General features: G+C 47.1%; 2 protein-coding genes across 3 annotated transcripts in view; one reads left to right on the forward strand and one right to left on the reverse strand.

Moving 5' to 3' along the window:
* The window catches only part of vwa8 (von Willebrand factor A domain containing 8), a 50,273-nt gene extending 38,767 nt beyond the window's left edge, over positions 1-11,506 (reverse strand). Inside the window, exons 1-14 of the mRNA XM_035521793.1 lie at positions 11,262-11,506; positions 10,256-10,333; positions 8,756-8,886; positions 8,501-8,611; positions 6,141-6,308; positions 5,891-6,055; positions 5,756-5,805; positions 5,553-5,661; positions 5,336-5,440; positions 4,827-4,958; positions 4,472-4,606; positions 4,179-4,256; positions 1,918-2,078; positions 1,718-1,831 (exon numbers count right to left, since the gene is read on the reverse strand). Coding sequence (XP_035377686.1) covers positions 1,718-1,831; positions 1,918-2,078; positions 4,179-4,256; positions 4,472-4,606; positions 4,827-4,958; positions 5,336-5,440; positions 5,553-5,661; positions 5,756-5,805; positions 5,891-6,055; positions 6,141-6,308; positions 8,501-8,611; positions 8,756-8,886; positions 10,256-10,333; positions 11,262-11,397 — 1,673 coding nt within the window. The 5' untranslated portion in view covers positions 11,398-11,506. The remainder of the gene's footprint in view (positions 1-1,717; positions 1,832-1,917; positions 2,079-4,178; positions 4,257-4,471; positions 4,607-4,826; positions 4,959-5,335; positions 5,441-5,552; positions 5,662-5,755; positions 5,806-5,890; positions 6,056-6,140; positions 6,309-8,500; positions 8,612-8,755; positions 8,887-10,255; positions 10,334-11,261) is intronic.
* Positions 11,507-12,418: 912 nt separating this feature from the next.
* dgkh (diacylglycerol kinase, eta) overlaps positions 12,419-12,700 on the forward strand; it is a 44,288-nt gene continuing 44,006 nt past the window's right edge. The window contains exon 1 of one of the 2 annotated variants that reach the window (XM_035522229.1): positions 12,419-12,698. In XM_035522229.1, the coding sequence (XP_035378122.1) occupies positions 12,648-12,698 (51 nt within the window). In that variant the 5' untranslated portion in view covers positions 12,419-12,647. The remainder of the gene's footprint in view (positions 12,699-12,700) is intronic. The other variant, XM_035522233.1, reaches the window with a different exon arrangement.

Here is a 12,700-nt window from a genome sequence, read left to right on the forward strand (position 1 = left end):
ACCAGACCCAATCACCAGCAGATACAAACATCAACGCTCGTAATTCTGCAGTTATTACTGTGATAGCAGAAACAACTGGAGAGCATCAGCGTATGCACATGCGTCCAGCGTATCCTCCGTGCCTCTACCTGACAGCCCAGCATGGAGGGCTCATTCATTAACAGGGCTGGAAGGTGAGAAGTGCGTGTGTGTGAGCACGCGCACGCGTGTGTGTGTGTGTGTGTGTGTATGTGTATGTGTGTGTCTGGAACATTGGCTGGAAAGCCAGGAAGAGACAGGACCAGCAGGACTGGCACCAACATGGTCAGACCCACCAAATGTCCAGAAGAAAGATCAAATAAATGCTGTTAGATTGTTTTGTTGTGGTGCATCTTTTCCATTTTTAAATCAGGCCACAAAACATCAGCTGGGAGTTAGTGAGGTGTAAAAAGACTGAAAAAAAGATGAAAATAATGAAAATGTAATCATAAGCCTGCCAGCGGAGTAAGCAGGTCTGCCTTTGTCGTGGTACCATAGTCGAGTCCGCAATGAGGTCATGAACCGCCCCACTGTGTCTTAGTCCACCACATAACGAGAGCGCAGATATTAAAGTATTTCAACAGAGGCACTTCCCCTAATTAAATTCAACGCCAAAGGCCGGCGCGCCGTAGAAACAGAGTGCTAAGCCATAACGTCTCTGAGCGATTTTTAAATTCCCCAGCTGAAGGCAAGTGAGGACAGACCAAAACAAACAGCCGATGTCGCCTTCTCAGCCAAGCTTGGCTGATTGGTGTCCTGTTACTGTCGCTTTGTCACGTGTCTCACTGAGCCCAGTCACCCTGCCTGAGAGAGGGCCGCTGTTAAGGTCCACGCCGACGACTCTTCACAGGGCTCATGTCAGCCGGAGGTCATGAACACATCAGACGTGACTGTGTCCTTTCAGCACTGAACTGTCAGCAACACACGAGTCACTGCCCACAAAAGCACCCACTGTGACACACATGGACCGACTGGTTGGGAACAGAGAACCCTTCACCGTCTGATTTGACCCGTGCGTGTAGTGAGGTAGAGGCCAACTCTTCATCGTACGTCATCACAGAGTGTGCCTGGGAAGCTAAATGAGCTTCTGATTCATTTTTAGGACTGTAAGTAAATGAAGGACAAATCTAGTGTCTCTCGATCAGATTTGTGTCAAATAGTGCTCGCTTCCATACTGAGACACACACACACACACACACACACACATCCTGGTCTGCTCACGCAACGCCCTGACGTAATCGTGGTGGTGTTTCCACTGGGAGCAACATTACACTATAGTGTCTGTGACTGTCACTGTTTTACAGTCTGTGTACTTCACAGTCAGACTTACATGTGTACTTTAGGGACTATTTGGGACTAACTCCTTATTTGGTTCCAAATAAGTTTTGGACTTATTTGGTTAAGTCCTATAAGTCCTTTTTGTGGTTAAAATTGGAAAAAGAAAAAAAAAAATCTCTATACGAGTCTTGATGTCTATAACACAGTGGCATACTACAAATATTAATGCGTTGGGTGAACGTACTAACGTGGCTGCCGATGTCAAACACCAGACAGCTGAGCAGTAGTGGATATTTGGATCCAGTGTCAGTGAGTGTGACACATATGTGTTTTACCATGTTTCTACTGACTGCCATTACTGTGTAACTCCTTTTTGCCAGCAGCGACGCTGTAAGGTGCAGGAGACAGGCGAGAGGCTGACCTGTCCTGGAGCTGCTGGTCCGTCAGGTGGAGCTCCTCTTTAACGGCCCGGTAGCGGTCCCACCTCAGCAGCCGAGAGCCGTCGTACAGGGTCAGCTCTCTCTCGTGAAGCAGCCTGTGGAGAGAGGACCTTTGCTTCAGCCACGCAGGCAGGCATGGCGGGGCTTGGCCAAGGCGTGCGCGCCAGGGTCCGGCTCTTGCCTGGACAGTACAGCGAGGGTGCCCAGGTTGACCCGGTGGATGCCGTCCAACACCGCCAGCTTGCCCTCCCGCGCCGCGCTGACTAGCGGGGCCGGCCTCCACGCCGTGTCACCGTTAGGCAGAGTGTACCTTTGCTGGAGCAGGTCCCGTGCTGTCATATCCTACAACACACACACACACACACAAGAAGCGTTAGATGAGGGTGAAGAGTCTCAGGGCGGTCACTTTGTGCCCTATGGGTCGTATCACATCACAGGGCGAGAATGACACCAGCCGTGCAGTACCAGCACGTTGGAAACACTGCAGTGAGACCTCTTAGTTTCATTTGTTAAGACTTAAAACAGGGCCAGACTACTACTACTGATTGAGGTGAAATGCCACACACGTGGAATATAAGCACTATACACAAGCCCTCCTCTCCCATCCACTCCAGCAAGTCACCTCCCAGGGAAACACTGACGCAGGCCCCAGGAGGCCAGTAAGGCCGTGTGACCCTGGACTGGAGGGAGGGGGATGTTCTCTAGCACGGTCATTAGGATGACCAGGCCTCTGTGGAGGTTAGACACCAAGAATTATACCCCCAAATACAATTTTTCCCCAGATACAGGGACCCTTGACCCGCAGTGGCTAAAATTAGCCACAGCGTGATGCACAGGCCGCTTCCTTTTCCCGCCTGCTTCAGACTGAGCCGACACATTCCTGGCATTCCGAGGCTTACAGAGTAAGTTGCGCATGCGCACACACACATATACACGCACACACACACAAAACCACACAAGCATGCACTCATACACACACCACCGCAAACGCACACACACCACCGCACACACACACACACACACACACACACACACACACACACACACACACACACACACACACACGCACAAAACCACACACGCACAAAACCACACACGCATGCACTCATACACACACCACCGCAAACGCACACACACCACCGCACGCACACACACAATCAAACACTCATACAGACACACACACACACACGGACACACACACACACACACACACACACACACACACACACACACTGCACAGGCATACACAGACATACACATGCACACACACTACCTGCAGCAGTGGTGTTTAAGCTACAGTTGAAGTGACTCCTCAGGGTTTGTTTGTTTGAAGGAATTCAAAACATGAGAGTGCCTTAATAACTACAGCATGCTCACGGCACCTTCACTTAGAGCCTATGAGAGGGTGTGGTTCTGAGCGTGAGTGTGTGGGGTCGGGTGGTTCTGAGCGTGAGTGTGTGTGGGGTCAGGTGGTTCTGAGCGTGAGTGTGTGTGGGGTCGGGTGGTTCTGAGCGTGAGTGTGTGTGGGGTCTTGGGTTCCAGTCCTTATCTGGGTGGGGCTTCCATGTTCTCTGTGGGTTTCCTCTGGGGTCTCCAGTTTTGTCCCACAGTCCAAAAACATGGAGGTCAGGTACTCTAAAATGTCCTGCATGTGAGTTTTTGTAAAAGCTGACATCTGTCTTTAAGGTGTCCCTGAGCTCGAGGCGTTATACAAATGTAACAAACAATAATAATAACAGGGTAGTAAAATACCCAAACAGACTTCACACCATTTAGAGAAGAGTTTAAATAGCGTTTCACACAAGCCTTAAGGAATAGAAATCTGAGTTTCAAAAGTTGTTTTTGTCTTAGGACTAAGCTGTATCCGTGACACACCATCGTTTTTAATTGTCTAAAATCTTTTCCGGGAGAAAAACAGTATTATAACGACATGTAGTGAGGCAACAGCTCTGACTGCAGAAGGCTGGAATTATGAACTGCACACGATTCTGAGACTAAAACAGAACAGACTCTGATCTGATGAAGATGAAGATGGCTATTTAAGGAGGTTTCCATTTCTCAAAATGTCCGTTTTTCTCTGAAACCTCCTGTGTGAATCTGTGAGAATGACAAAAAATTCAAAATCAACCAATCGGAGGTGGACCTCTGTCCTTCCTCCTACTCGATTGGTGGAGAGCACTGGATGACCTCAGAGTGCATAACCTCTGGCAGGGCTGTACTGAGGCATATACAGACATGCCTCTGTAAACAGGCCCGTGTGCCAACAACACAAGCATCCAGCAGAAAGCATGGAGGATTACAGGCTATACATACCAGCTGCGTGAACAGAAGGGACACTGTCTAGCAGACATGTCTGGTATGTTATCCTCCTGTAGGTGTCTGAAAAATCCCCCAGTAACTCATGAGAGTCTTTTAAATGTTAGCAAAACATTTTCCACAGACCTGATAGAGCATGATGGGTTCAGTGCTGTAGCCCAGAATCTCAGCAAACTCTCTGGCAATTGCCGATTTGCCACAGCCCTGTAAAGACACAAGAAAGCAACATTTTTGTCTAAACTTGCTGTTTATACTACAACTGGATGTTTCAGACCCGTGTGAGTAGGAAACGCACTGTGTATGGCACAGAGGACCAGGGTTATCCTCGCCTTCACAGGCAGCTAGGGAACTCCCCTGTCTTGTTCTTACATTTGAACCCATGTCACACTTCTAGCTAGGCTTGCTAGCTGCATGCTCACCTTGGGCCCAATGAGGCAAATGTCCTTGACGAGGTGAGATTGCATCATCTCGGCGAGCATGCGGGCGTGTGAAGGGGTGCTGATGAAGGTGGCGCTCGCGTTGGCCGGACGAGGCGCTCGCTGTCCCGCGGGAACCTGCAGTGGGGAAGCAGCATTTCCATCAGGGAGACAAAAAGCTGGAACCCGACCTCCTCCTGAATCTGGACCTGCCTAACTGGCTGTGTGACAGACAGAGGAGGAATCGTGGTCTCCACACACACAGGTGACACTCGTGAGCAGTGACGGAGCAGAGGTTCACCTCTCTGTGCTCTCTAATCATGAAGAGTGCACACACAGGCCCAACCTGCCTCCTGACCTGGATGGTGACGGTTGTGTCAGCAATCCCGAGGGTGACTGCTGCCTTTCCCGGGATCACACCCTGCCCCTGCTCCACACACACCACAGCCTGCGGAGACGCCTGCCTAGTCCCATCCAGCAGCTCAAAGCGCTGCAGGCATGCAGGAAAGACAAAGAGTGCAGGAGCTGGTTAGAACTAGCCGTCGTCGCTCCGGCACTGAGCTTGGGAGTGGGACTCCTCCCCACCCAGAGAGCCGGACACCGTCAAGGTTAGAACTAGGAATCTTCCAACAACAGGACATGACTTTCAATCAGCTGTATGGTGTGGGAGTCTTAATGTGGTTTATTTGCTACTGTGCTGCTGTCTGCTGTTACTGTTTCTGATAGCCACATAAACTGAAACAAGAACAAACCAGGCGGTAGTGTGGCCTGAGAGAGAGAGAGAAAGAGAGAGAGAGGGAGAGAGAGAGAGAGGGAGATAGAGGGGGAGAGAGAGAGAGAGAGAGAGAGAGAGAGAGAGAGACTTACACGGAGCACACCCTCCACAGCAGTACGGCCTTCCGTGCCCAGCATGGTCTGGTAGGGGTACAATCTCAGGATGAGCTGCTGAGTGGAGACCATGGGGAAAAGGTCCTACAAGCCAGAGAGCACCACCACAGACGCTCTTTAACAGGCTCCGTTTGTATATCTGACTTAATTTCTTCATTTCTATTGGAACAGCAGCTTTGGTGCACATCTGACGTACCAGCACTTGGACGGCAGCTGACAAACTGTCCACAGGGAAATCAGGAAGGCCCAGGCTGGCGGATTCTTGAGAGCAGAGAGTCGTAGCACACGACAAGAGCTGAGAAACTCTGAAAGGTAAGAAGGCCCAGCCCATTTTATTGATCTTTTCTTTATACCATCGGACTAAGCAAAAATCAGAGCTTACGTGAAATTCTGCCGCACCTTTCAGCTGGCACACGTGGTCCGGCTTGGTACAGAAGATCAAGGTGGTCCTGATAAAAATAAATAAATAAACAAATCAAGGGAACGTGGGAATTGCGAAAGTCAGTGTAACAGAAGCATTAGTGAGTCACACACCTTGAAGGGCAGGTAGTAGACATCTCTGGCCTGGAACCGGGAGCGCAGGGGTGGGTCCAGAGGGTTGCCTTTATAGCGCGGGACAGGCAGCCCCAGCGCAATGACGCGGAAATCCTCACTCACGCGGACGATCTTCCACGCGTCCAGCTCCTCTTTGGCATGCTCCTGCAAGGCACACGGTGCGGATGAAAGCATGGCAAACAGCGGGGGCGCGGTACAGGGCTGGGGCCGTGCGGGGGCGGGGCCTCACCTGCAGCAGCGCGTCGTAACGCTGGGCAGACACGAGGAAGCGCCCGTCCTCCAGCTGCATCTCGCGGTTCTCCAGCAGGTTGTTCAGCACGGGCAGGACGTTGCGCTCGGCTTTCTCCAGACCCTCCAGGACCAGGATGCGGCCCTCCGTCGCCGCACGCACCGCACACTGCACGCGGGACATAAAGGCCTCGTCTTTACATACGATATCCTGCAGTCGCTTTAAGCTTTTCTGTCCCGCAGACTGGAACACACTGGTGTAGGCAGGGTCATGCCGTTCAACGTAAGATGATCGCACCAAACATCTCCACAGCTCTCCATGATTCAGTAAAATAATGCACTTTAATCTGGCAGGTAACTCCTATTACCACATTAGTGTTTAAGCTAATTCACCCGCAGGCCAAAACATCTTAGCTGTATGTCGGATGAGGCGATCTTTTCTCGTGTGACTAAACACAGGCAGAATATTCAGATCTCTTATGAAGATTCAACCGTGTGTGTGCACGAATTCAACAGCGCTGACGTCAAAGGCAGGAAGTTCTCGGCTACTCCAGTGACCACAAAACAAGTTGCCTTATAATTAGGTAAGCGTGTAAATATAAGGCTGATTGTGTGGAAATACAGCCTGTAAAAGTACAGCCAGATGCTGCAGATTTAAGGGTGGGTCCATCTCTGTCATAAACGCTCTAATCCCACAATGCCTGGAAACAGCTGGTAGGCAGGAGGTGTGTTAACAGGTCTGAGAGCAGGGACACACGCTGGCCGATGCCCCTCAATCACCCCACTCCCCACACGCTCGAGTCGCGTGTCACTTTGGGCCGCAGCATCAGCAGAAGACAGCAGGCTGAGGTGGGAAAAGTGATCTCATCACAAACCACGCTTCCTAGAACTGCCCCGTTTTGCTTCTGGATGAAGTGCGAGCTGGCCACACGACGTCCCGTGGTGAACACACCCCTCGTATCGCGGCTCCTGGGCTCTGCAGGGGTTTTACACAGCAACCTCACTGCCATCAAAATCCAAGACATTTTTCCTTCGGAACCTAGCGGAGTGCAGGGGACGTTACTAAGAGTTATGCTCAGAGGTCAGCACTACAACAAAATACCTCGCTGTTTGTTTTGAGGGTCACTTTGCAATGACATCACACAATCGTACTTCAAATGACCTTTCTGTTCCACTAAACACAGCTCAGGTCAGCGTGCAGGTTCACTGGTTCTACAGAACACTTGCCTGGAAAGTGAGCTATTTCAGGAGAAAGTACACAAAGCCTTAACTTGTTATGCAATGAAACAGTTTTTGAAATATTTAAGACCATCAGTGTGAAATATTTTCTGTTTGTGCACAAGTCGTCTACCATCAGGCATTTTTATACCCAGCTCGGTATGTGGGTCTGAAAAAGAGCACAGAGCCCCTGAGAGCAGCAAGACGCTCCATTTAACACTCCACCCACTGTCCCTCCCTCCTGTCTTCACACAGATCCACACACGCGCACCACACAAACTCCCTGTTCTGTGCGCTGCTACGCGGCACTGCTCACCCACTGTATGGGGGGTGATGTCCAGGAGAACAGGACATCAAGTCATGCTATTTACGGTGCAATGCCTGCTTGCTATTCTTAATTAAGACATAAGACGATGAGGCAATCAATTAACCATGAAATCATTCTCCATGTTAATCTCAAAGACATGGGAGTGGGTCCATCTCCTGAAACAAGACTAACCAACAACACTTATCAGCTGGAAGAATAACAAACAACAGCATTTCAGTACCTGAACACTTTGGATTTCAATGACAAATATATACTAGAAAGAATTTATCTCTATTTCTAATCTATTTAGCATTCGTCTTTGTTTGCTGTAATGCACTATAGAATAAACCTTAAAGCCTATAAATGACGCTTGTACACTGTCAGTTAAAGAGATAAAAGGTCATATATTGCTAAGAAATCATGGGAACTGACAGAAAAAAATGCAAATGACTTTAATGGGAGCACTGGGACTCGGGTCTAGAAAACCAGCATTCCACTAAGTGAAGTGACTTTATCCACGTTATTCTTTTGAAATTCATATGTATTTTACTAAAAACCACTGTCCACATTCCTAAGCAAAGGCACTCTGGTTAAACACATGTTAAGGCACCAATTCCTGGAACTAGATCCAAAACAGCATGACAGACATAACAGAGGCAGGTCTCCGTGTTGGCCTGGTCTCCGGGAGCCTGATCATGTCTTATTTTGGTATACTGCATGTGCCAGCCTCACACCATACAGGACAGAAGCTTCATGTACTATCCTGGACACAAAGCATCATGGCTTGCTGAAAGCGTGAGCCCAGACGAAGCAGGCCGCTCCATCCTGCTACCTGCCTGGTCTATGTAGAAGGCGGTGCCGGAGCGGATCTCCCTGCGCTGTTTGAGGTCACTCTCGGTTGTGTCTCTGGACAGGGCCACGTACTCCACCTCCCGCTTGGTCAGCTCCTACAGTCAAGGATCCACAAGCACTTAGTCCAACAAAATCTGCATTTGAATCAACCTCGGAAAACAATGAAATGGTACAAACTCACTGTGAAGATCAGGGTGGGCAAAGGGAGGGAGGAAAAGTGCGAGCTATGTTAGCATTACCAGATACTGCATGGCAACCGAGCGGCGCAGGGGCCCAGGGGGGCCGATGAGAAACACATCCTGGCCAAGCAGGTCCTTCTGCATGATCCAGCGAAGGTGCTGTGCTACTGCCTGTGGGAGGGACTCGGACGCTGCAGGAGACACGCCACAGACGGCCGCAGTCAACCGACCACAGCGCCACCAAAACACAAACCACCACGGTCAACCAACTGTCCTACAAGTGGAATAGAACCTCGTTTTTAAGTTATATAGGAAGAAGCACACTAAACCTTTAGTAGTATCTATATAAAAATTGCGGAACCAAAAGCTTGTTCAAGTCTGTTTTATGGTGAGATATGCGACACTAGGACAGAATCTTTAAATTGTGACGCAGAATTTATTGTGGTATAATTAAGCAATCTGTCAAAAGTAATTAATAGGCTAGGGTTGGCATTAGTGAAAGGTTAGTTTTCTTTGTATGACAATGAAGCATTGTATGAGGCTTTAATGCTGCATATTAGATGTGTTCAGTGTGGTTTGTAGCTAAATGACGTACTTTTACTTCTTATGAAGAGACAGTGAGTGATGCGTCACAGGCCACACAGCTCCACTCATTAAACGGGTGGGGGAGTACCTGTTTCTTTTCCTAAATACATTTTTGGCACATGGATCCTAAAGTAATACACTGGAATACAACAGTGCCTATTTTATACTTCTCCCTCCAAAGTATTCGCTTTTAGGTTAGTTTTGGTACACAGCTTGTTTTTAATCTTGAATTAATTTTCTTTGGGATTGTTTCTCACCTTGACATTCAAAATAAGAAAAATAGAATAGATGAATGTGGAATCCATGTTGAACACAGCTAAACTCTTAAAGGTATAAAATAACAGTGAATAAAATACACAGAAACAGTAATACCATGATAGTTTACTGCATCTGAGTGACATGTCACATCCTATAAGAAAAGGGCGTCTATAGTAAACAGTTAAACCACAGTAAACATGCACAGATGACATGCAGCACTTACTTTAATAGTTGTGACATATAAAACTGCATTAAATGTAACAATCAAGCCATATGCAGATATGAGGTTCCAGATCATTTAATAGCTTTATTTAAATGAGATGTGTAGCCTATATATGCTTACTATAGATATGACAGCAACTAAAATTACTAAAATTAATCACAAACCATGCCATACACCCAACTCCTGGGATCTAGAGTCTGAAGGCTAGAGTCTACCTGCTTTGATATATGATATTGGCAATTAACATTTTTGTTCTTACAATCCTATTTAGCTACCTGCCATGAACCTGCAATGCCACTTTAAACAGAACCTTGCAAGAAATGTATGCCCCAAAAAGGCCTACCAGCAACATTATTTATTTAACATTAATTCATCTTAATTCTGAATTGTTAATATTTGAACCTATAACAAACTACTGATTTCATGTGAGATGTTGCTAAATGTTTTAGAGGAAGAATTTATGGGTGGTGATTGACATTCAGCATAACACATACTGTGATTTACTGGAACAAGCTCAGGGTTCTTGGGAGTCTTGAGCTGGTACTTGATGTCTCCTATCGTCACAGTGTCACCTGTCAATCAAGGAAGGGTCAAATTAAACAGCATATAGAAACCTTTATCATATTCTACTATAACCTGCAATGTATTTTTGTATTTTGTGCACAAGTAAAACACTAAACAGTGTTTTTGCTGTTCGATCAGCAATCTAGCTATTTCGTCATAGGTCAGCTAACATGGCTATGAATGACTTGAGAATGTAGTCTAAGGACAACAGTTTGACCCAAGACGCAATAAACAGAGCATGTAGAATATAGTTTCAGGCTGTGTGAGTGAGGTCTGAGAGGGGTACCATTACCTGGAGAAGTGTTTAGGTATATATATATATATATATATATATATATATATATATATATATATATATATATATATATACACATATATATATATATAATAATGACCATATATATATAACAACCATTTACATTTACAGCATTTAGCTGACACTTTTATCCAAAGCGACTTACAATTATGGCCGAGTACAACTTGAGCAATTGAGGGTTAAGGGTCTTACTCAGGGGCCCAACAGTGGCAACTTGGCAGTGGTGGAGCTTGAACCAGCAACCTTCTGACTACTAGCAGAACTACCTAAAGCATTGAGCACCACTGCCCTGGCCTTCCCCACTGAAGAAGTGTTGAAGTGTCTGATCTCTGAGGTCTGAGAGGAGTACCGTTACCTGTAGAGGTGTTTAGGTATCTGATCCCTGAGGTCTGAGAGGAGGACCGTTACCTGTAGAGGTGTTTAGGTATCTGATCTCTGAGGTCTGAGAGGAGGACCGTTACCTGTAGAGGTGTTTAGGTATCTGATCTCTGAGGTCTGAGAGGAGTACCGTTACCTGTAGAGGTGTTTAGGTATCTGATCTCTGAGGTCTGAGAGGAGGACCGTTACCTGTAGAGGTGTTTAGGTATCTGATCTCTGAGGTCTGAGAGGAGGACCGTTACCTGTAGAGCTGTTTAGGTGTTTGACCTCAAGCCCTCCGCACTTCAAACCCTTTGACATAACAGGTCCCACAATATAACGAATTCTTCTCGCAGCCACAGCGGCAGCTGTACCTCTAATCAACATACGCGAATACATGTCGATTTTTGTATTTGGGTCGAATGGTAAATACGCGGTTTATTAACACTCGTTCATCACAGCTCCCTGAATGCCGCCATCAGCTGCGTATCGGAGGGGAAAAGCTGAAGAACAGAACTCGTCCGCCGCATTATCCCTCCGTATGGAACGCGACACTCTCTATATCTGGTTCCAAGAGAATGGCATTGGGCATAACGATAATCGTACATCTAAGACACTGGTCAACAATCAGAAATTGACATAAACCTTTATTATTGAATCTTTACAACTATATCGATCACTATATCGTTAAACACTCAAATCAGACCTTTGGGAAGAGCAATAGTCTACATTTGAGTGTTTAAACGCTAGATGTGTTTTGCACGTTTTCTAGGCATGTCGAAGATATCACTATATGGAGCTTCAACGTTTGTTTCCCCGAAGCATATATTTACAGAAACTAAGGTAATAAATAAAGAGTCATGTCGTGTTATAACGTCTGGTCGGCGTAATTGTTCCAGTCTCCTTAGTGGTTTATAGTTTTGAGTTGACAGAAGCGATGGTGACGGAGGAGCGACGTTATTGATCTTTAATAAACCAATTAAGGAACTGATATAGAATTGTTGCAATAAATACTTGGCTAGATGGGGTTAGTGAGTTAAGGTAACCCTTGCAGCTTGTTAATGTAGACCTATAGTTATGGCTATTATTATTTTAGTCTAAACGGTCACATTTTCCTTACATCGAGATTACGTGCAATGGATAAAATAAAACTTAATCTTTTATCAAGTGTTTATTTGGTTTCCTTATCGTTTTTTCACGATGATGTAATTACCGTGTGTTCTCTCCAAACCCTTATAGACCGAAACATTTACGGTGATTTTAGCTGCTAAAAACCACATCGATGCTCTAATGGCACAGTAATTACGGAGTCAGCTCTTCCCTTGCACTGCTCAGTGTCTCGTCTGTTTATCTCAGATTAACGGAGTAATTACTGCACGAGTGTTGTTTGGAGCGAAACTAACCCACATCTACGAGGAGTGGAGAGGCTGGTCTGGGATCCGTGACATCATGGCGCTCCTGAGCCTTGACATTTATCACGTGAAGGAGGCGCAGCCTCGGAAGACCCCGGCAGAGGAGGAGGGAGACGAGCAGTGTCGCGGAGCAGAGACGGAGCAGCAGGCAGCTCACCAACCCCGCCGGATACCACACGAGCACAGGGCTTGTAGCACACGCGCTACCGCACGCGTCTGAGCAGGACACCAGCGGTTATGATGGGAGATGAATACCAGTATACGCGCAGCCCAGCCTGGGAAGAACTGGT

This window comes from Electrophorus electricus, chromosome 2, assembly GCF_013358815.1.
Source record: "Electrophorus electricus isolate fEleEle1 chromosome 2, fEleEle1.pri, whole genome shotgun sequence".
In the NCBI taxonomy this organism is placed as follows: domain Eukaryota; kingdom Metazoa; phylum Chordata; class Actinopteri; order Gymnotiformes; family Gymnotidae; genus Electrophorus; species Electrophorus electricus.